The sequence below is a fragment of the Danio aesculapii genome, chromosome 20 (assembly GCF_903798145.1).
Source record: "Danio aesculapii chromosome 20, fDanAes4.1, whole genome shotgun sequence".
Taxonomy (NCBI): domain Eukaryota; kingdom Metazoa; phylum Chordata; class Actinopteri; order Cypriniformes; family Danionidae; genus Danio; species Danio aesculapii.
The window spans coordinates 14,451,830-14,476,553 of NC_079454.1; the positions used below are offsets into that span (position 1 = coordinate 14,451,830).

The 24,724-nt window shown below is 36.6% G+C and overlaps 1 protein-coding gene across 1 annotated transcript in view; it reads right to left on the reverse strand.

Annotated features, from left to right (window-relative positions):
- adcy1a (adenylate cyclase 1a) overlaps positions 1-24,724 on the reverse strand; it is a 144,184-nt gene that overhangs the window by 64,781 nt on the left and 54,679 nt on the right. Inside the window, 4 exon segments of the mRNA XM_056481443.1 lie at positions 4,097-4,252; positions 5,765-5,906; positions 9,116-9,274; positions 12,081-12,208. Coding sequence (XP_056337418.1) covers positions 4,097-4,252; positions 5,765-5,906; positions 9,116-9,274; positions 12,081-12,208 — 585 coding nt within the window.

The following is a 24,724-nucleotide window of genomic DNA, read 5'->3' on the forward strand; positions in this document are numbered from 1 at the left end:
CTAATGTTTGCTATGTCTTCTTCTATTTGAAGCTAATAATCCCATATTTTTACATCCCAGTGTTGACAGCTATGGCATAATATGGTTTGCTAATTAATAAATAACTAGCTCTATCTGTTAGTTTTAACATCAGATAATGTTATGGAAGGGCATGTTATGGCAAATAGTAACTGTAATGTAACTACCCCCATCATTCCTTCCTCAGGCAAATGTGTAAATATTAGATCTATTCAGCAGCATTACAGTAGGTGTTATAATGTTAATTGCATTGGCATGGTAATCTGATGTTTTCCCAGCTTGTAGTAGTCAATCAAAATGCTCTTGATTTTAACCGTAGTTGTAAGCCTAGCTGTTTGTTGTGTTACAGTTCATAATGTCTAAAGTGCATTTATCAAAAACTTTACATCAGTGTTAAATTGCACATCATTAATGTTAGAGCCAAGCTTAGCATTACCATATGGTATATTATACTGCAGTTTACTCATTTTTTGCATTATGCTACTTAGCAATTCACTGTAATGACAATAACATTTAAATTGATACTTATATGAATTACTAATATAATTTGTATATCAGAAAAAGTTCATAGTGTATTAAACAGTAGTCTACATCATGCATGTATCTTTAGGTTTTTCATTTATATTATTTCATCTTATTTTTATTCTTTAATTCACGTGTTTATTATTAGACTGGTGTCACATACTACTCTTCTGTCTTCAGATGCGCTGCTGAGGTTTCTCAGTCCCACCATTGCAAATCCTTCTAAGTATTTTGAATGTGCAATTGCTTTATTTAAATAAAAGAATGTCCAAGACAAAGCTATTTAGTTTCTTATGAGTATATTTACTCTAGCAGTGGAATTTTCTGCTATGCGACGGGGCGCCACCTGAAATGTATCCTAGGGTGTCAAATTTGTTGGGGCCGGGCCTGTTCACAGGGACATGTTATTGATGGATAAAGGATTGTTTTATTAACAAACTTCAATTAGTACAAAATGCAGCTGCCAGAGTTCTTACCAGGTCTAGAAAATTTGATCACATCACCCCAATTTTATCCTCCTTACACTGGCTGCCTGTTAAGTTTCGTATTGAATTTAAAATATTGCTTCTTACCTACAAAGCTTTAAATAATCTAGCTCCTGTTTATCTAACCAACCTTCTGTCTCGCTACAATCCAACTCGCTCTTTAAGATCTCAAAACTCAGGGCATCTGGTAGTACCTAGAATAGCTAAGTCGTGTAAAGGAGGTCGAGCCTTCTCATTTATAGCTCCTAAACTCTGGAAAAGCCTTCCTGATAACGCCCGAGGCTCAGACACACTCTCCCAATTTAAAACTAGATTAAAGACATATCTGTTTAGTAAAGCATACACTCAGTACACCACCTAGAGGGTTTCCACACAGGTTTATGCATCTTGTTTATATACACTATGAACAGCAGCTGCGCTAGTTATTCTCTTTATTCTCCGTTTCCACCTGGGGATACTCTTCCCGAGGCCCTCAGACTATGCACTGATTCAACCCAAGACCAACGACAAGATGATCCCAAGGTTTCCATATCCTGGACCAGGCCGTATCCTGAGCAGCTACTGTGGTGGTCATGGAGGAGTGGAGAACATGAGACTGATTCCTGTGATGCTCCAGGGACAGACGAGTCTTCACTGAGGCCAGCTTCCAGCCTCTGCCGCTGAGACTGTAGCTCTGCACAAGACGTTTGGCCAGTGGAGAAATTAAAATGATCATGCCCAACTGAGTCTGGTTTCGCCAATTAGTGAAGTTTTTTCCCTCTCTACTGTCGCCACTGGCTTGCATGGTTCGAGATCTGTAGAGCTGCGCATTGTTGGATTTGCTCTTCAGTGTTTGGAGTCTCAGTAGTGATTTTTAAACCACACTGAACTGAACTAAACTGAACTGATCTTAAACACTAAAAACTGAACTACACTGTTCCAATTTACTATGACCTTTTATGTGAAGCTGCTTTGACACAATGGCCACTGGCGGAATTGTCAACACAAGTCAGAGTAACATACAGTATTTAGCGGTTCACTAAAATGTAGCCCAGGGCACATATTTCCAAAGAGTCTGGGTTGTAAATAATAGCTAGAATCTAACAAATAGGTATTAGTGCAGTACCTTGTAAAAATTAACTAGTACCCAAAGAATAAGCCTTAGCATTTAATTAGCACTATTATCTGATTAATAAGTAAACAAACACTAGTAGCATGAAAAAGGATGCTAGTACATTTTGACATATTTGACATTATTACACACATGTATTGTATTTATTTGCTAGTTTGAAACGTTAATAGTTGCAGTTTGATGTCAGTTTTAGCATCAAGAGTACAGCCAAACCAGAGAAGAAAGGAAAGCTTTTTGTTACCCCCCCTCCCCCCAACCCCAAAATTAAAAATAAATAAATAAATAAATAAATAAATAAGGCAACACAGTGGCTTAGTGGTTAGCACTGTTGCCTTACAGCAAGAAGGTCGCTGGTTCGAGTCCCAGCTGGGCCATTTGGCATTTCTGTGTAAAGCTTGTGTTCTCCCCGTGTTCGCGTGGGTTTCCTCCGGGTGCTCCAGTTTCCCCCACAGTCCAAAGACATGCAGTATAGGTTAATTGAATAAACTAAATTGGCCGTAGTGTATGAGTGTGAATAAGTGTGTATGGGTGTTTCCCAGTACTGGGTTGCAGCTGGAAGGGCATTTGCTGTGTAAAACATATGCTGGATAAGTTGGCGACTTATTCCACCCCTGATGAATAAAGGGACTAAGCTGAAGAAAAATGAATGAATGAACGTACGAATGAATGAATGAATGGAATAAATAAATAAATAAATAAATAAATAAATAAATAAATAAATAAATAAATTAATTAATTAATTAATTAATTAAATTCAAGCATCAAAATTCAATAAAATGAACAAGATTGAGAGAACGTAACTTGATTCTACTGATTATGATCTGATTTCAACCTCTTAGTCAAATCTTCTGCCCAATGGCATAACACAAATGCACAGGCCACAACTGTGTATACTCCCTTCAACAGAGATCACAGTCTCCGGGTGGTAGAAATCACATTTGGAACAATATCATGCCCTCACTGCTGGGTGCTTTTTTCTGTATTGTGGCTAACTTAGATTTCAACCCCCCAAAATTGCCCTGTTTTATTCCCATTCATTTTCAGTTCTAAAAACATTTTACCTTGTTTGAATTTTAAATTCACATGCCAAGTGCCACAAGGGTCACAGTTTTTTGTACCATTTTAATAAAATTGTTGTTTTTAATCATTCTAAGTAAATTTTAATTCAGTCTAAAACCTACAAACTCAACACCATGTAGTATTTGCACAGTGGTTGCCAAGTTTTAATTTAATTTTAATGCAAGAATTTAGCAGGTTGTTGCAAGATTCTCAATGGTTTGGTTGTTTTTTTTTCTTTTATAAATAATATAAAAGCTCTTCAAAATAATAACACATGTTAAAACTATCCGGGTGATATTGTATGTATAACGCTTGCAAGAGTATCCAGCTGTTTAAAACTATTTAAAATCACAGTATCAGTCTCTACTACACTCATAAAGTCAGAGTGAAATCAAAATTTACAACGTTTATTTTGCTAGCACACATTGTTATTTTTTGGGTGAACAATTAATGTATACAAGATAATCCATTGGGGGAAAAAAAATGTTTTGGTAATCTTTAATCAAAGTCTAACCATCTGCTTCTGTGTTTGGAGTGGTGGTCCTTTTCTTTTGAGGTCAGTTTGACAGCTTTAGCCTCACTATACCTAATTGCCCCTCCAACTGTTTACTATGAGGGAATGATGCACAAAAAAGAAAGCCCCACCCCCTACTCAATATTATATATATTGATAGCAGTTAGAATATTGCAGTTGGAAGTACATCAACATACTGAAGTAAAAGTCTCAGAAACATCCAGATATTTACAAACAGTTTCTAAAATGTAGAGTAAACAAAATATTTTAGGGCACAAAACACCCTTTTGGAAAATTTTATTTTAAAAGTGCAAGTTCAGTGATTCAGCCATTCTTGTTCTGGTCCCTCTGCAATAAATAACATGGACATATGGCATAATTACGCACCTTGTCGTCATCCTCACAGGTCATGACGTTGGAGAAAGGGATCTCAGCCTTGAACATCTTTCTGCAGTGCATGAGCTGCACCAGCAGGTAACAGACGGTCTTAAATTTCATCCTTTTCGCCGGCTTTATGTCTGATAGGATCAGCCCAGGAAAAATCTGAGAAAGAGAAAGGGGGAGAGAGGGAGTAAAGAAAAGTGGAATAGAGAAAGATTAAAAGAACGTGTGAAAATGCCTGCAGTAATTGTTTTTGAAAAAATATTTTAATTAATATATGAATAAAGCAGCTTTTAAGCATGTATGTGTGGATTGTTTTATTGCATTATAATCAATCTAATATAAAAAGTTAACCTTTTACAGCTGAGTCAATCAAACGTGAGACAAGGACGAGAGGTTGCTTTTGGTGTCTGTGTCAGATAAGTAATTTTATATGCATAGAAAGTAAAACGTGTCCACTTCGATGTTTCGAATAACTTTTGCGAAAATTAAATATCAAAATATGGGTGAAAATGTTCCATCATCAGTCTGTGTAACAGATTTATTAATGTAAGCATGAAACAACATATTTAATCTCACATGTACTAATTAAAAATAAAACAATAAGGTATTATATTACATTATACTGTATTATGTTTATGTATGAAGGACAACATATTAATTTTGCTGCTGATTATCTGCAGTTAATGGTACAACATATTGATTCACAGACAGGTCATAAAATAAATTTTTATTATATATTTTTTTTACATTTTCAGGTTAGTAGTTTAAAATTAAATGTGCTTAATTATGGAGCCAGATCAGTCTAAAAAAATAATACACTCACAAAATAAAATCGGTTAATACACAAATCCAATTCGTAAATTCAAAACACAAATTGGATTTGTATATTTATGAATTGTGTTTTGAACTTACAAATTGGATTTATATATTTACGCATTGTAAGTTCAAAACACAATTTGGAAATACACAAATCCAATTCGAAATTTCAAAACACAATTCGTAAATATGCAAATCCAATTCATAAATTCAAAACACATTTCAAAAATGCGCAAATGTAAATTCGGAATTTCAAAACACATATGCAAAACTGATTCGGAAATTGAAAACACAGTGCATAATTTTGCAAATCCATTTCCTAAATTGAAAACACAATTCATAAATTCAAAAGACAATTTGTAAATACACAAATCCAATTCGCAAATTCAAAACTCAATACTCAATTCATATACATGCAAATCCAACTTGTAATTCAAAACACATTTCATAAATATGCAAATCCAGTTTGTAAATACACAAATCCAATTCATAATTACACAGCACACAATTTGTAAATTCAAAGCACAATTCATAAATGTACACATTCAATTAATTTGAGGAAACATTTATGATTTTTACTTGTGAATTCACAAATTGTGTTTTGAATTCACGAATTGGATTGGGCAAATGTTAATTGTGCCGTGCATGTATGAGTTTTTTTTTTTTTTTTTTTTTATGCAAATGTATTATTTTTGAGAAATCTGGCTCCAGACTTAATCAGGTCGTTTGTATGTATGTTTGTTTGTAGTCCCTAAATATATATATATAAACTCAGAAAATACTATTTAAAATCCTGTCCTAAAATTCATTTTTCAAAGCAAAGTTCCACTTGTCTCAGACATGATGTGTTTGTACCTTGCGTCTGTGTGAGGGCACGATGAAGAAGGTCTCGATGGCATGTTTGCTGAGGAAAGCATGTCTCTCATGGCCAAATCCTGGCTCCACTTCATAATCTCCATTCAGACACTCCAACGTCGCCCTCGTGATGTGCACCTTCCTGTGGGATGTGGCAAATGATCACATGCTCATCCCCTTTTTGCTATACAAAAGCAAAGTTATACTGTGCAAAAGTCTGAGGCCATTAGTATTATCACCTCCACTAACAATAAAAAATGTTTTCATTTAGTTATTTCTATCTTTTGATGTAGTGTATATCAGGTTTCTAAGCTTCTAGAAAGCTGTCTTTCAACCAAATATTTATTTAATTTAGTTTATAGACGTTCAATGAGGTGGCAGAGTGGCTCAATGGTTAACACTGTTGCCCCACAGCAAGAAAAGTCGCTGGTTCAAGTGCCAGCTGGGCCAGTTGGCATTTCTGTATGGAGTTTGCACATTCTCCTCGTATTGGCGTGGCTTTCCTCAGGGTGTTCCAATTTCCCCCACAGTCAAAAGATATGCACTATAAGTAAGTTGGGTAAACAGAATTGGGCATAATGTATGAGTGCGTGTGTGAATGTAAGTGTGTATGGGTGTTTCCCAGTGCTGGGTTGAGGCTGGAATGGCATCAGCTGTGTAAAACATATGCTGGAATAGTTGGCGGTTCATTCCACTGTGGTGACCCCTAATAAATAAGGGACTAAGCCGAAGAAAAATGAATGCCCGAAAGAATGAATGAAGTTAAATGACAAATAGAACACTCCGGTTACTTAAGTAACCCTCGTTCCCCGAGGTGGGGGAACGGAAATGCTATGTGGAAAAACTTCCACTATGGGGATTTTGTTCAGAAAGCCAATTGTCTGAAAGAGTAGGCAAACGGGCTAATGAAATACCAATGAGTTGGCAGTGTGGCAGTGAGGAGTGGGAGAAAGGAGACCATCCTCCCAGAACTTGTGAGCCACTGGCGAAATGCACGGAACCTGCGAGCCGGTAGGCATATCGTACCAGACTGGCAGAGTTCGGGCTGTCACATCCGGGGAAGTGGAAAAGTGCTCTCTTTCTGAGGTTTGGTGGCATTTTTTTAAGCACCGTTGAATGAAGAGCCCGGCCCCCCACCTGGGAAAGAGCAAGTTCCCTCTTCTCCGTTTGGGCCATGTCAAGAGGCCCATGACTGTGTGGGCTTTGGCTCAGAGGGAGGCAGAAAACCAACATCCTTTGGACGGGAGACGAGGGTGACTCCAGCAGAAAGAGGCACCACGCGGGCCCGCAATGGCACTTTCAATCTGAGGAATAGATTCATACACTCTGGCTGCTCCACCATCAAGGGTGGTGAGGCAGAGGCGCACGCAGATCAGGCAGAGAAAGGTGCCCTCCAAGACTGCATGAGCCCACTGTGCACTTCTGGGAAGAAAGGGATGGGAGGCTAGAAGGTCTTGCCTTTTTAGTCCTCCACATACACCTATCTTGTTGGTCTGGCTGCGGGGCTGGGGGATTAACCATTTCCAGGCCCGCGGCCGAAGCAGCCCAGAAAAGCACGGTTATCATGTCTGTTTCTAGATCCGCAGCCAAGCTCGCTCCCGAGTTGAGAGAGTGGAGGGAGGAAATCCATCATCAGACAATGACAGCCTGTCCTCCGATGCAGCGGTGGACATCTGAGCCTTGGTGTCAAGTGAGAGGGCGGCTATCCGAGGACGGAGTGCTTCTCTCACTCGAAGCTTGGATGGAGCGCGTGGAGGAGTGAGAGGTCCGCAAGCCCGTGGGTGGCAGATTTACTCCTACTGTAACCCTCAGATCTGCCTGAGTGCCCTGCTGTGGAGCGGGGGACAACTGGGGTGGGTGGCGCTTTTGCAAGAGCAAGCCGCGATCTTAACAGCGGAACAGGCATGCCACCGCAGTGATGGCATGCACTGCCCGCGAGCACCACATTAACATGCTGGACCCCCAGACATGAAACTCAGTGCTCGTGCCCATCATCCGGGGACAGGAAACCACCGCATCTAGAAACGCACAGTCGGAGCGACGTCTTGAAAAAGATGCGTTGCACGACTATGTTGCTCTTTTAGGAAATTCGCAACAATACAAACCGCTCTGGAGGACTGGACCCAAAGAACGCCAGGCAAGGAAGAAACCCAGCTTGACCGTCTGCCACTGCATGTCACACACTCTGGACCGGGAGACTGCTCTCGTTCACTCTCTCTGGAAGATTTTCTTGGAAATCAGCAAGAGGAACCCTCATCAACTCTCTCAGAAGGCTGTGAAGTCTCTGAAGCGAAAAGGATGCCTCAGCTTTGCTCACGCTGTGCTTATATTGCCAAATTGATTGCAAGGAGCATTAGCTGCGCAAGCTGATGCTGCCAACTCATTGGCATTTCAGATTTCAGTGGCCCATTTACATACTCTTTCGGACAATTGGCTTTCTGAACGAAATCCTCATAGTGGAAGTTTTTCCACATAGCATTGAAGTTTCCCTCCCGAAGGGGAACTTATTTATGACACTTTACAATATATTTTTACACAAATGACTAATGTTTCATATAGTATTGTAGCTTTAGAGGTAGGTTTTTTTAAGTGTCATAGAGACTTTATTTCTTCTGTATTTAAAGTGTGTGGTTTTTTCTTCATGTGTTTCTTCATGTGTTTTCAGTCAGAAATTATTATGAAATCAGATTCCTGTGTGAGGGGACTGGGATTTCAAACACTTTTGACATACAATAATCTCACTGGAATAATATGGTTACAGCAAATATGTGACTCTGGACCATAAAAGCAAGCATAAAGGTAAATTTATCTGAAATTAAAATTTAAACATCATCTGAAAGTGTGAGGAAAAAAAAGCTTTTCATTGATGTAAGGATGGATAGTATTTAAAACCTGAAATCTGAGGGTTTAATAAAATCATATTAAAAAACAAATATTAAGGAAAATCCCCTTCGACGTTGTTCAAATCAAGTTCTCAGTAATGAGTATTTCTAATCAAAAAGTAAAATTTTATATGTTTATAGTAGGATTTTTTTAACTTAAATAGAAACGTAATAGCAAATTGATCTTAATATTCTGTTTTGTATATAAGAAAAAATTATAATTTCGACTCAATGTATACAATGTGTTTTTGGATATTCCTACAAGTACACCAGTGCAACCTTAAGTTTTGTGGTTCTGGGTCAATGTATGGAAATGTAAATTGCTACTTCCTACTAACACATTACATCTTCCTACTAACACACACACACACACACACACATGCGCACACACACAAATTCTAGTGTCTGCAGACTTTTACACAGGTCTGTATACAAGTTTATAAGGAATAACATTAATGTTGAGACTGACCCGGGCAGTCCTCCTGCCTCCATCATGTTAGCCAGTGTAACATCATTAGACCAGACATCATACTGCCACTTGCGAAGCCCCAGAACACCACACAGCACACGGCCCGTGTGCAAACCCACACGCATGTTCAAGTCCACCTCCGTCGCCTCTGCAACAGACCTGTTCACACACATATAAAAAATTTAATAAATAAAAAGATTATGGTTGTAGATACTGTCTAGCCAGGCACAATTGACAAGCATAACTTCTTTTTATATTCTTATTACTACTAAAAGTTATATTTGACAAAAGGTGTCAAAGGTAAACAATCTTTCATTTGCTATGAAACAACTTTTAAAGTTGCAATGAAAGCAAAATATAATAATAATGATTTAACGATTAAAAAAAACAAAGTTCCAGTGAAAAGAAAGCAGCAATGATGAAACATGAAACAGAGATGAGTCTTAGCTCAGATAGGTCTTGGGAGCTGAGTTAGTTCTTTGGGCCTATTGTTGATTATTGGAAGTTGCAACGGTAAGAGGCTGCTAACTGAATGGCAAATGTTGATGCGTAGAAAGCCTAGAACTAAATGCTAATATACTGTGTCAATTTGGTTTAATCAATTCACTTATACCGTATGTCTTTGGACTATGGGAAGAAACATGTAAACTCTGAATAGAAAAGCCAACTAGCCCGGCTGGGACTCGACCAGTGACCTTCTTGCTGTGAGGCAAAAGTGCAAACCACTGAGCCGCTGTGCCACCCTGTCCTGGATTAAACTAGGAAAAAAAGAGCAAGGAGTAGGGGTGGATGGGGGGATTCTTCAAGATAAAGATGACTAAGGTAAGTAAACCTGGTTATTTATGTGTGTTTGGATTAATCTGATTGGTAAATCCTCTGATAGCTTATACGGGACCAAACGTGGTCAATAATAAGCACGTGATCCTCTCGAAATTAGTTTATAAATAAACTTCACTTCAATGAAACAAAACATATAATAAGTAACAGACCTAGCAACAGAAATATATTTCTTTCCAAGCTGTTACATATATGGAGTGGCACTGATTATTAAAAAAGAAAGAAAAATAGGACAGAATCAGACTAACCAGCAGTTGATTGAAAAAATAGGCAGGTTTAAAGGATCAGTTCACATCTATTTTTTACTGACAATTTACTAGCCCACTTGTCAACCAATATCAATTTATTACCCAGGACCACAAAAGCAGCCATAAATGTAATTTGTTTGGAAAAGATTTATACTTTACATCATACGAAAGCTGAAAAAATAAGCTTTCGACTGATGTATGGTTTGTTAGAATATGATAGTATCTATCTGAGATACAACTAAACAATCTGAAATCTAAATGATCAAAAAAATATATAAATCTAAATATTGAGAAAATTGCATTTAAAGTTGTGTAAATAAAGACAATCAAAAATTAGTTTTGCAATATTTACAGCAGGAACATGATCGTTTTGCAAAATTCAAATGATCTTTAGAAACATTTACAATTTTTACTTATACCATTTGAATTACTTTCGTTCTAATTCGTTCTACAGTCAAAAGAAATTAATGTTTTTGAGAAAAATACGCATGATTTTTTTTTCTCTACACTATATAGCAGACTTCAATTGTGCTCAGTCATTTGACCTTCCAAATTACGGTTTCAATGCAGCTTCAAAGGGCTCTTCACAATCTCAGTGAAGGTAAAAGTCTAGAGTCTAGAGAAATGATCTGTCATTCTGGTCCAATGATTGAAAAATTCTACATGTTTTCTTCAAAACATTTATTTTTTCTGACTGAATAAAGGAAGAAATTAAAATTATTATAAAATTGATAATAATATTATAATGAGGTTTTATAATACTACTACTACTACTACTACTACTACTACTACTAATAATAATAATAATAATAATAATAATAATACTATTACTACTACTACTACTACTACTAATAATAATAATAATAATAATAATAATAATAATAATAATAACACTTCTACTACTACTAATACTACTACTAATAATAATAATAATAATAATATTATTATTATTATTATTATTATTATTATTATTATTATTATTATTATTATTATTATTATTATTATTATTCAATTTATTTGTTTATTTATCATTATTTAAATTATTATTTTACCATCACTTCTTCCACCAGAAAAATGTGATATTTTGATTATTGTTTAGTCAGTCAAAACAGTTTTAATTGAACAAAATGTATAAATCAAATCACAACAACATCTACAAACATACATTCATCATGGATAACATCACCACACAAAATAACCAACAACATCCCAAGCAGCACCAGAGGACCTATAGAAAACTCATCTAAATTCAATGGGGGAAAAAAGAGAGTGGGAACCCTGAACGACATACATTTCCATCTCGAAATATAGAGTCAGGCTTTTTTCTTTCTTTTTTTTTGCCTCCTTTTAGAAAGCTCCTTATTCTCTCCTCATCTCTCACTTTAATGCTGGATCTGATGATTAGAGAGAAGAGAGAGAGAGAGAGAGAGAGAGAGGGGGGGGGGGAGAGAAGGGAGGCTTTGACAGGAGGAATTTCTTCTCTGTTTGCTACTGGCACAAAGCAGGAGATCTACACTAATGTGAGACAGTGAGTGAGTGTGTGTGCGTGTGTGTGCATGTGTGAGTGTGTGTGAATATTCTAGCACCTGTGTGAGGTGATAAGAGACTGCAGCAGTGAAAGCCGCCTCAGAATTCAGAGCAGAGAAATGAATATAGTGCAGCGGGTTTATCTTTTTCTCTCTCTCACACACACACACACACACACACACACACACACACACACACACACACACACACACACACACACACACACACACACACACACACACACACACACACACACACACACACACACACACACACACGAATAAAATCACTAGAGCTTTAAAATATACAGTGTGTGAGAAGATGCTAGCTGTTGGGACAGAATGGGATCTTACGTGATGGTGTCGATCATGTCCAGACCCATCTCTACACAGCAGTGTGCGTGGTCTGCTTTGGGTTGAGTCAGGCCGGACACACAGTAATAACAGTCACCCAAGATCTTGATCCTTCGGCAGTGGTTTTCCTGACAATCAAACACACAAAATAGATGATGGGAGACTTTCCAGAGAAACCGCTGAGCCGGTTAGAAGCAGGACAATAAACATTGCAAATATGTGACCATGGACTGCAAAACACAACCCAGGCTCATTCTGAAAATGTAGCCCTATTTACATTCCTTGAGATCACTGAATTATGTAGCCAGAAGTACATTTGGTTGTATTTAATCTTTAAACCGAATGCTACGGATTGGTATGACGCTGTTCCTTATCGTGCTACCAGCTGACCGCTTACCTCCATATGGACGGCTTTTCCAATGTTATCAGTTTGTTCAGTTAGCTTGCCGTGTATGTCTGAGGATTTGAGATGCAGAGTTGACTGTGACAACAGGATTTGAGTCCGGCAAAGGATAGTTCCAAAAAGCAGGTAGAATGAAAACAAAAGCCAAAAACATAAATAAACAAGATAATAACAGGGTGAAAATGTGGTAAAATCTGAAAATGTGGTAAAAATCAGGCGAGGGCTTTTCTTTCTCTGGATTGCTTTTAAAAACACTGTCAGTTCAGTTTAGTGGGTGTGTGGGCAGATCGGTCGGTCAGTCAGTCAGTCAGTCGACAGCGGCCTCTGGTGGATTTACATGAGAACCGCAGGCAAAAATGGCAGAAATTTGAGATCTGAAAAAGCATACACAGCGGCCTCTGGTGGATTTGCAAAAACAGATCTATCTATCTATCTATCTATCTATCTATCTATCTATCCATCCATCCATCCATCCATCCATCCATCCATCCATCCATCCATCCATTTATCGCTTGAAATAAACTTAAGACATTAAACTTTCTGCATGTTTAAAGATTATTATTGAAAAGATGCATTAATCTGATCCAAAGCGATACTTAAGTCCTTTATAATGTTTCAAAAGAGAATGAATGTTGTTATTTCAATGCTTCTGTTCATCAAATAGTCAGTTTCAAAAAATACAAACAAATAATATATTTTATTTTCATTGTAAAAAATTTAATTATGTTCCACATAATTCATTCATGTTGTCCCAACACAAATCGATTGCGTTAACACTTTTAACAAGTTTATGTGGATTGAACATAAAAAAATAAGTTGTCCCAATCAAATCTCAAGAATTGTGTTGTTTCAGCTCATTTTAAATCAGTAGTTTAAACAAGCAAAAAATATTTTTTGAGTATATATATATATATATAAAGAAATTATTTTGTCACAAATAAACAACAAAAGAAAGATTTGAGAAGGACCATGTGGCACTATTGACTGGAGTAGCATATTGATGCTGAATAATCAGTTTGTATTGCAGAAATACATTACATCTGAAAATATTATAAAATAAAAAGCAGTTACTCTAAACTGTGATATTACTATTTTACTGTTATTTTGATGAAGGCAAGTGCAACCTTAATGAGCACAAGCATCTTCAAAAACAGCAAAAATAACATTCTACCCAATCTATGCTTTTACTGTTTTTCCCCAATCACATTGGTACATTTCTCGGATCAGAATTCAAATTCTACTATTCAAACTTCACATCATGGTGCACTTGTGCACATCAAAAAAGCAGTTTCTTATTCCTCTGAACAAGTTACGAATGCTTTTGTACATTCATGCAATTTATTATGTGCAATTATCTGATGCTTCCTACATTAGCAATTGTTTGCATCTGACATGTTCATTGACAGAATTTTTGTTTTAAGAGATCAACTAAGGATTTTAAGCAAGAAACTGGTCATCCATGGTGTTTTGCTAATTGTATGCCTTGTTTTGAGAAATGCACTTCCTGTTTTGCAAATCTCAATTCTGAGAAATGCAATAGTATCTGGATGCAGCCATTATGATGCTAGCTGAGATTGCATCTCTTAGAGATGCAATGTCAGACACAACAAACTTAGTGGAGCAAGTGATGTTACTGTGATGGGTAGGGTTAAGGGTGGGGTTAGGTGAGCCCATTCAAAAGCATTGCATACAGCTTAGATTGCATCTGCACCAAGTCTGCAGCCAGATCCCTCTTGAGAAATGCACCAAAGCGACTGAGAAAACACTGAATAAGTTTCAATCTAGAGTTTTCAAGAACAGATTTAGCTCATATCTGAAATTTTCTCCACAAATTCATCACTAAAGTAGGTACAGATAATGATTTTTACAACATTACACAAATAAATCAGGACTAGACCCTTCACATTCACTCAGCAAAACAATGAGACACATTAGAGACAAACAGAAAGACTGAAAAGATGAAAGTCAAACAGATCGATTGCTCTTTTTCATTAGAGATGCACCATCTGGCACCTAAGGGCAGAAGGGAAACCCAACATCATGGACACACACATACACCATCTGTGCCAGTCATTTCCAACTGTTGCCTGAATTTCAAACTAATGTCAAACTTGGAAAAAGTTTTGTGTTTTTGTGACAGAGCTCTGCATTTCCCAGAACGCCTTGCTTTTCTGTGGAACAGGCTGTATTTGGTCAAGATTTTCACTTGCTGACTTGGGGATTCAGACAGACAAACTGAGCTGTAAAAAAGCTGGAGGAAAGTGAAGATGTGGAGCTCTTATCTCTTAACCCACTCCAGAACATTACATAGTTATTACTTGCTGTGGTATAAATAATTACAACCCACAATCTACATATTGCAAATACCTCTAGTGAAAGTTGCTGTTGTAATTTACAGTTGTTCCACATGGAAGGAATGCTTGATGTAAGGCAGCATTTTTTGAAAAGTGCAAACACAATCAGAGCTGTCAGGAACGGTAGCTTAGCATTTACTGTCAGGAGCTGCTGAAATATTTACGGGTGTTTGCGAAGACAAAAATCTCTATTATTATGTTAGGGATCTGAACAAGCTTCTAACCTTCTATTAAACCACTGTGATTACCCGTCTCAGGCATTTTTTTCTCTGTGAATATAAAAGAAAATCAGATATTGTCTATAAAAAGCAGTTTGTTCTAGACATGGTGTGCGCATGTTATATTATATTATATTATATTATATTATATTATATTATATTATATTATATTATATTATATTATATTATATTATATTATATTGTTAGTAAAGATGTAAAATAAGTCTCTGTTGTCCCTAGACTGTGTACAGTATTGTGAAGTTTAAGCTCAAAATACACCACAAATAATGGTTTATAACTCTTTGAAACTGCCCCTTTTATGCTTTGATCCTAATTCAGCTATTTTAGTTACTGTTGCTTAATTCAAATGAGATTGTTATGTCAGTCAAATAAGGGTAGAGCTACAAATGCCTATGTGTCAGATTCAGAAACAAGACTAATGTCCAATGCTTATGAGGGAGATATTGTAACTAATGGGCAGAACTTTCCCCCTATAGTGACATGTACAAAGGGAGAATGTCAATCAAAGCATTTCTGCAGACTGTTTTTTATGAATTTTGATTATAAAAATAATTATAATTTATTTAAAATATATATATAATTTTATTAAATATTTATATTAATTTTTAATAAATATTACAAACTTTCTATGCATTCATTTTGCAAATAAAGTATTCCATGAACATTGTAAAGTCCTAAATAACAAAATAAATAAATACATGCATGCTAATATTTTAAGAACAATATTTGCCATGTATAAACAGCAACTATGTTTGGTTGTCACTTTAGTGTTTAGTTCCCTCACAGTTCTGTAAAATACAAGAACTGACAACCACATTTAGCAACTAAATTATCAACAGATAAATGTAGCTAGTGGCAACCCCAATTATTAATATTCCACACAGTGTGTTCACAGCTAAACTAGGGTGTGTTTACCAAAAGCATCAGCAGCCAATTATAGTCACAAGTTCAGTTGTTAACAACATAGTTCAATGATTCCCAAATCCATCCAAATACTCTGATAGATATTTCCTGCTGAAAGAAACACCATCACCTTCAATTAAATCTTGCCACAATAGAACTGCTGACCAACCAATTGCTTCACTATAACTTTACCATACAGCTAGCCACTTCGAGAACAACTCCTTAAAGGACCATCATGAACCAAACTCAAGGCACTCATAGAATGTTTTCCCCTCACGCAAATCTTTGGAAATGTGTGCAAGGCAACTTGACACCTAGTGGCTAAACTTGACCCCTAGGGGTTGCAATATTTAGTGCAACACCTAGGGGTCAAGTTTAGCCACTAGGTGTCAAGTTGAGAGATGTATGAATGCAGTCATCTAAGCTCATAGTTCTCTTATATATTCTATACTGTATATTATTACTGTGAAGTGACAAGGCTTTAAGCAAAATCAGAGCTTACTGTCCTAATTAAATAATTAAAAATCAAGGCATGATCGTATTTTATTTTGGTAAAATAAGCGTAGTCTAGAGGCCTTTGCCTTTCATATAAGCCACTTCTGATACCAAATGATCAACTACAAGTCAGTTATTATTATTTGTTGTTCCTAAAATTAACGAACCACTGGTACAACCCTTCCTACTCCCCAAGAACTGTACTTATCTAGAGCGAGCAAAAGGGCTGCCAAAATCACTCTGGACCCCTCACACCCAGCTCACTGCCTCTTTGAACTTTTACCTTCTGGTCGACGCTACAGAGCACTGCACACTAGAACAGCCCAACACAGAAACAGTTTCTTCCCTCAGGCAATCCATCTCATGAACACTTGATGATAATAATTGTGTCACCAACATCACTACTTGCTATACACTTTTATACACATATACACTTATTTAACAACACACTTTACATGATAATTTGCACATAAAAGCTGCACATATAACGTTGTATATAGTAATATAGCTGTACATACACTTGTTAATTTGTATATTTGCATTCACTACTTGCTTCTATTTTTTAAAATATATTTATTATCTGTTTTTTGTCCTGTCTCTGTAATCCTGTTGCACTGTAGAAGCTCTGTCACGAAAACAAATTCCTCGTATGTGTGAACATACCTGGCAATAAAGCTCTTTCTGATTCTGATTCTAAAACGTATATAGGCGACAAGACTTTTGTCAGGTAGTGTACATACAGCACCTTTAAATGGCATATAAATGTATGTTAATTCAAGTTAAAAATTTAAGGCAGTAGGTAACCATTTTTACAGTGCGTACAGTATTTACTGAATTTTACCATGTCATCTTTTCTTTGCTTTATGTGTTGTGTTCATTGGTTTCACTTCCAGGGTGTTTTCAGTTCTGTCATTGCCATTGGTTCATTGCCTTGATTACTCTCAGGTGTGTCTTTTTATCATTAGTCACTGTGTGTATTTTTAGCCCTCGTGTTGTCTGGCTTTGTTATTGTACAGCTTTGTTTTTCAAGCCTGTTAAAGTTCTCGGGTTCCTGTTGTGATTTTCTTAGCTATTTTTACATTTGTTTTTTCTGTTTATGTTTACTTGATAAAATGGGGCATGGATTCCCATCATTAGCAGATGAAGCAGAAAAAATGAAGCAGAAAAAAAAGGCTGTTTATGCTATTAAAGGTCTTTAAAAAACTGATTTTAATATGTTTTGCCTTATAGTCAGTAAGTATAGTCAGAATAAATGTAATTTTTTCTAATCAAACACTTAACCTTAATGTACTGTTTGGGATGTTTTCATATACTTTGGGGTGATTTTGTGTCTAAATTTGGTCATAACTTTGTATGTTTCAGCTAGCAAAATGTTTCTGGTGACAAATCTCACTTTTTTATTATTTTTTAAATTAATTTTAACCTTTTATTACATTCTTAGACATGTGAAAGATTAGTAATAACATTGGCTTTGATGCATAGTTAGATTTTAATTTTTGTCCTCCCTAAATGGCTGTTTTTGCCCCATTGACTTCCATTATAACCACATTTTTTATTACAAACCTATGACCCCATATAATCATGCATTTTTGATTGTTGGTGATTTTCCCTGTTGAGAAGAGGTAAAATTTGTATTTTTTACTGTTTATCATCAATTGGCACCATTAACCGTTTAGGCCTGTGCACAAAAAGCTTAGTTTCTGGATTTTATATGGAGTTTAACAGCAAATTAAAGTGTGTGTGAGTGAGAGTGTGAGAGTGAGAGTGAGAGTGTGAGAGTGAGAGTGAGAGAGACCTTTACGCACTTACCTTGATGTGTCTGAGAAAATCAAAATCTCAGCTCTCAGAGCCACATGGAGTAAACAAAAACAAATGCTGTATATTTAGCCACCATCAAATGTGGTTATAAGGAAAGACAATGGGGCAAAAACAGCCACCAACAGTAAATTAGGGAAAAAAAAAAAAATCTAACAATGCATCAAAGTTAATGTTGTTACTAATCTTTTACATATCTAAGACTGTGAGAAAAATGTCAAATAAAATACAGTCCAGAATTACTTTTTATATTGAAAATGTGTCATTTTCTGTGTGTTTTTTCACCAAATCAGTGAAATCATTTGTGAACTTGTCAATTAAAGAGTAAAATCCTGTAATTTTCTAAACAATTTAGTAGTTTTGATCAGCACTGAGGTTGATTAACAGATTTATGCAAAAAAAATATCTAATGCATTTTACAGCAGTTTAATTCAATGTATGTTTTCCTCCCTAACATAACAAAAGGGTAGTATATTTGAACAGTGCACAAGAATTAATTACACACCACCACTATACAATTTAAGAAGTCTCGTGCTCACAAAGACAGTGTTTGATCAAAAGTACAATAAAAACTGTAATCCTGTAAATTAAAACAAAATAATAAATTTTACATAATTTATTCCTGTATTGCAAAGCTGAATTGTCAATGTCTTTACTTCAGTCTAAACATGTATTATTATTATAATCAGTGCTAAAATATTGTTGTGTTGTTTAATATTTTTGTGGGCAATAAAAAACATGCAAACTCCACACAGAAATGCCTCCTGGCCCAGTCAGGAATCGAACCAGCTACCTTCTTACTGTGAGGTGACAGTGCTAACCACTGAGCCACTATGCCACCAAGTTCAAACTCTTTTGTAAAGTTAATATTAAGTCATTCATGTGATGTAAGTGTCTCTACTAAATGGTGCTGTATGTAACTTCATTTTTCTCAGCAGGTCAGAACCCTTCAGTCCACTGTGATTTAGCTATATGATAATATTGTTTCCTAATCAATTGTTTCCTCTCTCCTGCAGTGCACAGAGGGGCTCTGTGAGACAATGCGACCAGTAATGTGAATTATGATTATAATTCCAATTAGCATATCACCGCCAGACTGAGAGCAATCATATAAGTTATGGCCACAAATGCCTCAAGCATCCTGATGTGATTTGCTCTCCCTTCCTTTTTCACAGCACATACAGTACAGCATTGTAAAATCCCTTTATTAAGATACAAACAGAAAATATGAGAAATATGTGCACAATATTTGAAAAAAAAAAATGAAAGAACACAATTTTCAAAACAAATTGAAAACACCAAACAAAACTTAGTGCTTTAAAAAGACTGCGCTGAAGTTTTCTGAGATAATGTGATTTGTAATATATTTCAGTACCTTCCAGGGATTATGCTGAAAAGTAAGGTCACACTTTATGTTGGTGGTCCATTTGTTGAATTTAATTTACATTGCATCTACATGCCAACTAATTCTCAGTAGATTATAAGTAGACTGTTAGGTTGGGGTTAGGGTTGGGGTTAGAGTTAGGGTTAGTGTAAAATGACATGTAATTGCAAAGTTTCTTATAGTCAGTTAAATGTCTGTTGAAGGAGCATATCAACAGATATTAAGCAGACATTCTACTAATACTCAAATGGACCATCAAAAAACGTGTGTATAATTTCCCTCAAGCATACGCTAGCACAAGCGGTTTCCGTAATACTGATTTATTTGATGGCTTTTCCCCAAATCCACCATGAAAACTAAACAATAAATACAAAACAAATGAACTTAATACAAAATCAAAACATACATAAGCAAACAAACAAACTTTAGAAACGTCAAACACTAAATACAAATATAAAGCAAAATACCTTGTTGGCTGCATGCTATATGAAAGAAATTGTCCCTTAAATCACTTGAAGTCAATACATTCATTGACGAGCACATACAAACAATTCATGTTTGCCAATCGCTTGCTAACAGGAAGTGATAACCTCATAAGCACTCAGCCATTTTATACAACCTCAGAGATTTCGAATTAAAAGTCCCAAACAAAATAAATTCACAAATAATACATGTAACTTATTCTCAATAACAAGAAATTATCTTAGAAAACAACTTAAATTATATACATAATTTACAAAGTAACAACAAACAGTTACACTCCCACCAAATCGCACAATGTGAGATTTCTCAGACTGCAATACTGTCAATGATTTACACTTTTCACTTCAAAATGGAAACATTGTGTTAGCTACTTAAATCTTCACACTCTTAATCAGCTTCAAGAAGAACAACTTTATGTATAGGTCTTTCGAGAAACCCAGTTTTAATTACGGGTTTAAATTTGTCAACTGTTGTATCAATAACCATCAATTTTAATTTCCTCACTCTACCATCTGCACCTGGATAAACTTCTACAACTCTAGCCAACTTCCATTCATTACAGGGTGACAGATCGTCTTGAAGGACAATGTCATTAACTTTTAAGTTTCTTTTATTCTTGTCTTGGCTGCAAGTTTAAAAGATACTCCTTTTTCCATCGAGTCCAGAATTCATTTACCAAATACTGTACTCTGCGCCATCTTTTTCGCAGATAAAGATCTTTTCTTGTAAAATGTCCTGGTGGAGGAAGAATGATAGTAGACTTCATAGTAAGAATGTGGTTTGGAGTTAAGGGTTCAGGTCCCAATGGATCATTCAAATGTTCAGTGGTGAGTGGTCTGCTATTAACAACGGCCATAACCTCTTACAAAAATGTCCGTAGAGAGGTACTGTCGAGCCTCTGTGCAGACTGATCAAGAATGGCAGAGAGAACGCTTCTTATAGCTCTTATTTGCCTTTCCCAGACTCCACCCATATGACTTGCTGCTGGAGGATTCATAAGAAACTCATATCCTAGAGCTTTAACTCTTTCTTGATCCATACCTTTCATGAGTTCTGCAAACTCCCTTTTCGCTCCAACAAAATTTGTTCCTTGGTCACACCTTAACTGACGAACATTTCCTCTTATTGCAATGAAAGCTCTTAAACATTGATAAATGAATCAGTGGTCAAGTCGTCAATCATCTCTATGTGTATGGCCCTTGAACATAAACAAGTAAGCAAAATACCATATCTCTTGAGCTCCTTTCTCCCTTCTTTAATATAAATTGGACCAAAGCAGTCAATACCAGCATAAGTGAAAGGTGGAGTTGTTTCCATTCTATCTTGAGGTAAGTCACCCATTTTTTGGTTTTCTGCTGGCCTTCTATACTTCCTACACTTGACACATTTGAAGATGTGAGACGAGACTGCACTGCTACATCCCAGGATCCACCAACCATTAGCTCGCAATTCGTTCATTGTCATTCCACGTCCTTGATGATGTACCTTTTTGTGGAAGTGCTTAATAAGCAAGGCTGACATATGGCTGTTCTTGGGAAGTATTATCGAATGCTTGACATATGGATGCAACGTAGCTTGACTTAAATGTCCTCCAACTCTCTGGATGCCTTCTTCATCCAACAATGGATTTAACTTATACAACCTATTATCTCTAATCTTGGCAACTACTTTCTTCAATTTCAAACACTTTATCTCATCTGAGAATGCATTCTTTTGAACCAGTTTAATGATGAAAAGTTCTGCTTCTTTCCTTTCTTCCAGACTTGTACTTTTATTTGTTGGTTGCTTAACACCTGTGAATTCTTTGATTTTACGTTTCAGTCTAGCAACTGCCTTCACAACTCTTGACCAGTCAGAAAACTTCAGTAGGTGATCCAATAATGATCTGACCTCCTTTTAAGCAGTGTTACACACAACAACCTTGCGAATTTCAGGATCGTCTTCCTTGGTTTCTCCCACCTTGCATTCTTTTACTGGTAGTTTTGTTTGCCAAAGAAACTTTGGTCCTGTGAACCAATTTGAGATTTTAAGTTGCTCTGCAGTCAAACCTCGGGAAGCATGATCAGCTGGATTATTTTCAGAAGCAACGCAAGCCCATTGTTCAGGTTTGGTACGGAATCTTATTCTCTAAATGCGATTTGCTACAAACACATGAAATCGCCAGGCATCATTGTTTGTGTAACCGAGAACGACTGTAGAATCAGTCCAAAAGAACTCCTTGAAATCTTGAATTTCTAGCTCCTTTCGAAGCATATCACTTATTTTGCACTGCAACAACTGCTGCTGTGAGTTCTAACCTTGGTACGGTTGTAACTTTAGTAGGTGAAACTCTTGCTTTTCCCATCACCAAACAGCAATGAACTTCATTAGAGTTATTAATGGTTCGCAGGTAAGTACATTCACCATATCCAGTGACACTTGCATCTGCAAAATGATGGAGCTCATACATTGTGGTATCATCGAAATTTGAAGGTAAGAAGTCTCTCTTGATTTCCGTTTCAGCTAGACTGGGTAAATCTCTGATCCAGGACTCCCACCGAGGTCTCAATCTCTCTGGAACTTCCTCATCCCAACTAACTTTATCTTTGCACATTTCCTGGAGAATTTGCTTACCAAGAAGAACAAATGGTGCCATGAACCCTAGAGAATCATATACAGAGGCCACGGTAGAAAGCACACCTCTTCTGGTCAAAGGATTAGGTTTCACTTGAACTCTAAATTTAAAAGAGTCAGATGTAATGCACCACTCTACTCCAAGAGCTCTTTCCATTTGAGGTAAACTCAAAGCCATATCTAGATCTTTAACTATGGCCCTTTCACTTTCTGGAATGGTTGCCATCACACTTTCACTGTTAGAAACAAATTTGTGGAGTCTTAACCTGCCAGTAAAGCAAAGTTCTCTTGATTCTTTGATAAGCTGAATAGCTTCTGTCACAGTGTTAACGCTTATAAGAACATCATCTACGTAGAAATTTCTTTGAATGAAGCGGATGGTATCTTCACTATACTGGCCATGGCCTTGTGTTGCCAGATGTTTCAAGCCAAAATTAGAACAACCAGGTGATGAGGCAGCTCCAAACAAATGAACGCCCATTCTGTAGACTGATGGTGCAGTCTCTAAATTTCCCTTCTCCCACCACATAAATCGCAGGTAATCTTGATCCTTCTTACTCACATGAAACTGGTGGAACATTCTTTCAATGTCACATGTAATAGTGATGGGACCCTTTCGAAAACGGCATAGAACTCCTACCAATGCATTGGTTAAGTCAGGACCTGTGAGCAGATGGTCATTAAGAGAGGTGTCTTGAAACTTAGCAGAACAGTCAAATACTACACGTATTTTCCCTGGTTTCTGTGGATGATAAACTCCATGATGTGGAATATACCAAACTGGACTGTTGTTAATTTCTTCTTCAGGAACCTTCTCTGCATCACCACGTTGAATGATGTCATCCATGAATTTTACATAGTCCTCATAATACTGCTGTTCTTTCTTAAATCGCCTTTCAAGACATTTCAGACGTTGAACTGCACATATCTGATTATTAGGAAGGTTTGGCTTTTCTCTTTTAAATGGTAATGGCATTTCATAATGACCATCCCTTTTCTGTGTGATATTTTCTTTTAAAATTGACAAGAACCTGAGATCTTCTTGGGACACCGGATCAGTCTTTTCAGCTCTTTCAGAGAAGTCTGATTCAAGGACCTTTATTATTACTGAAGGAACAATTTCTTTTACTTTAATTCGACTAGCATAGTGTACTTCAGTTTTGAGGTTAACAGCAGAATCCATAATTGGTGTTACTTGCCTTACAACTATACGATGGCTGGTTCCAATATTATCTCCATAATCCACAAGAAGATTACCGTGACCCACAATGTTCTATCCAAGGTCAGTACGTTTTGCATAAGGCTGATGGTCTTGTCCAGAAACTACTTCCCTTGGAAGAAGAGCTTGTGAGCAATTATATCCAATAAGCAAACCTACTTCACAATCCTGTAGAGGTGCTATCTCATCTTGAAGATGACTTAAATGAGACCAAGCATTCGCAGTTTCATTAGTTGGTATGCGAGTTCTGTTGGCTGAAATAAACTCCCGAGTGTACACTGGTGGTAAAGGTATCCTTTTACCAGAATAAAATCTTGAAGGTCTGTTACCCTTTGGGAGCTTACCACTGTGGTTCTTGAAGTCATAGTAGAAAGCTTGAGCTTAACTTGTTCTTTGCTGGCATCTAATGCTTCAGCTACTTCATTTAAAATGAACGTCGTATCACTTTGGGAATCTAATAGGGCATAAACAAGAACTTCTTGAGCTGGTTGAGTTATAGATGAGATCCAAACAGGAATTATTGCTGCTGTTTGAGTGTTAGTTTCATCAAGAATCACTCTATTGGAAATAACCACTGTAGTTATTGCGTTAGGCTGATTCAATTGAGGTCTTTCTTGGTGCCTTTCTTGACTTGAGCTCAATTTAACTTGTGGAAATTTGGGATTTTCCTTAATTCGCTCCTCGTGTAAGCAAGTTGGATGCCTCTTGTGGCACACATCACATACACTTCTGTTCT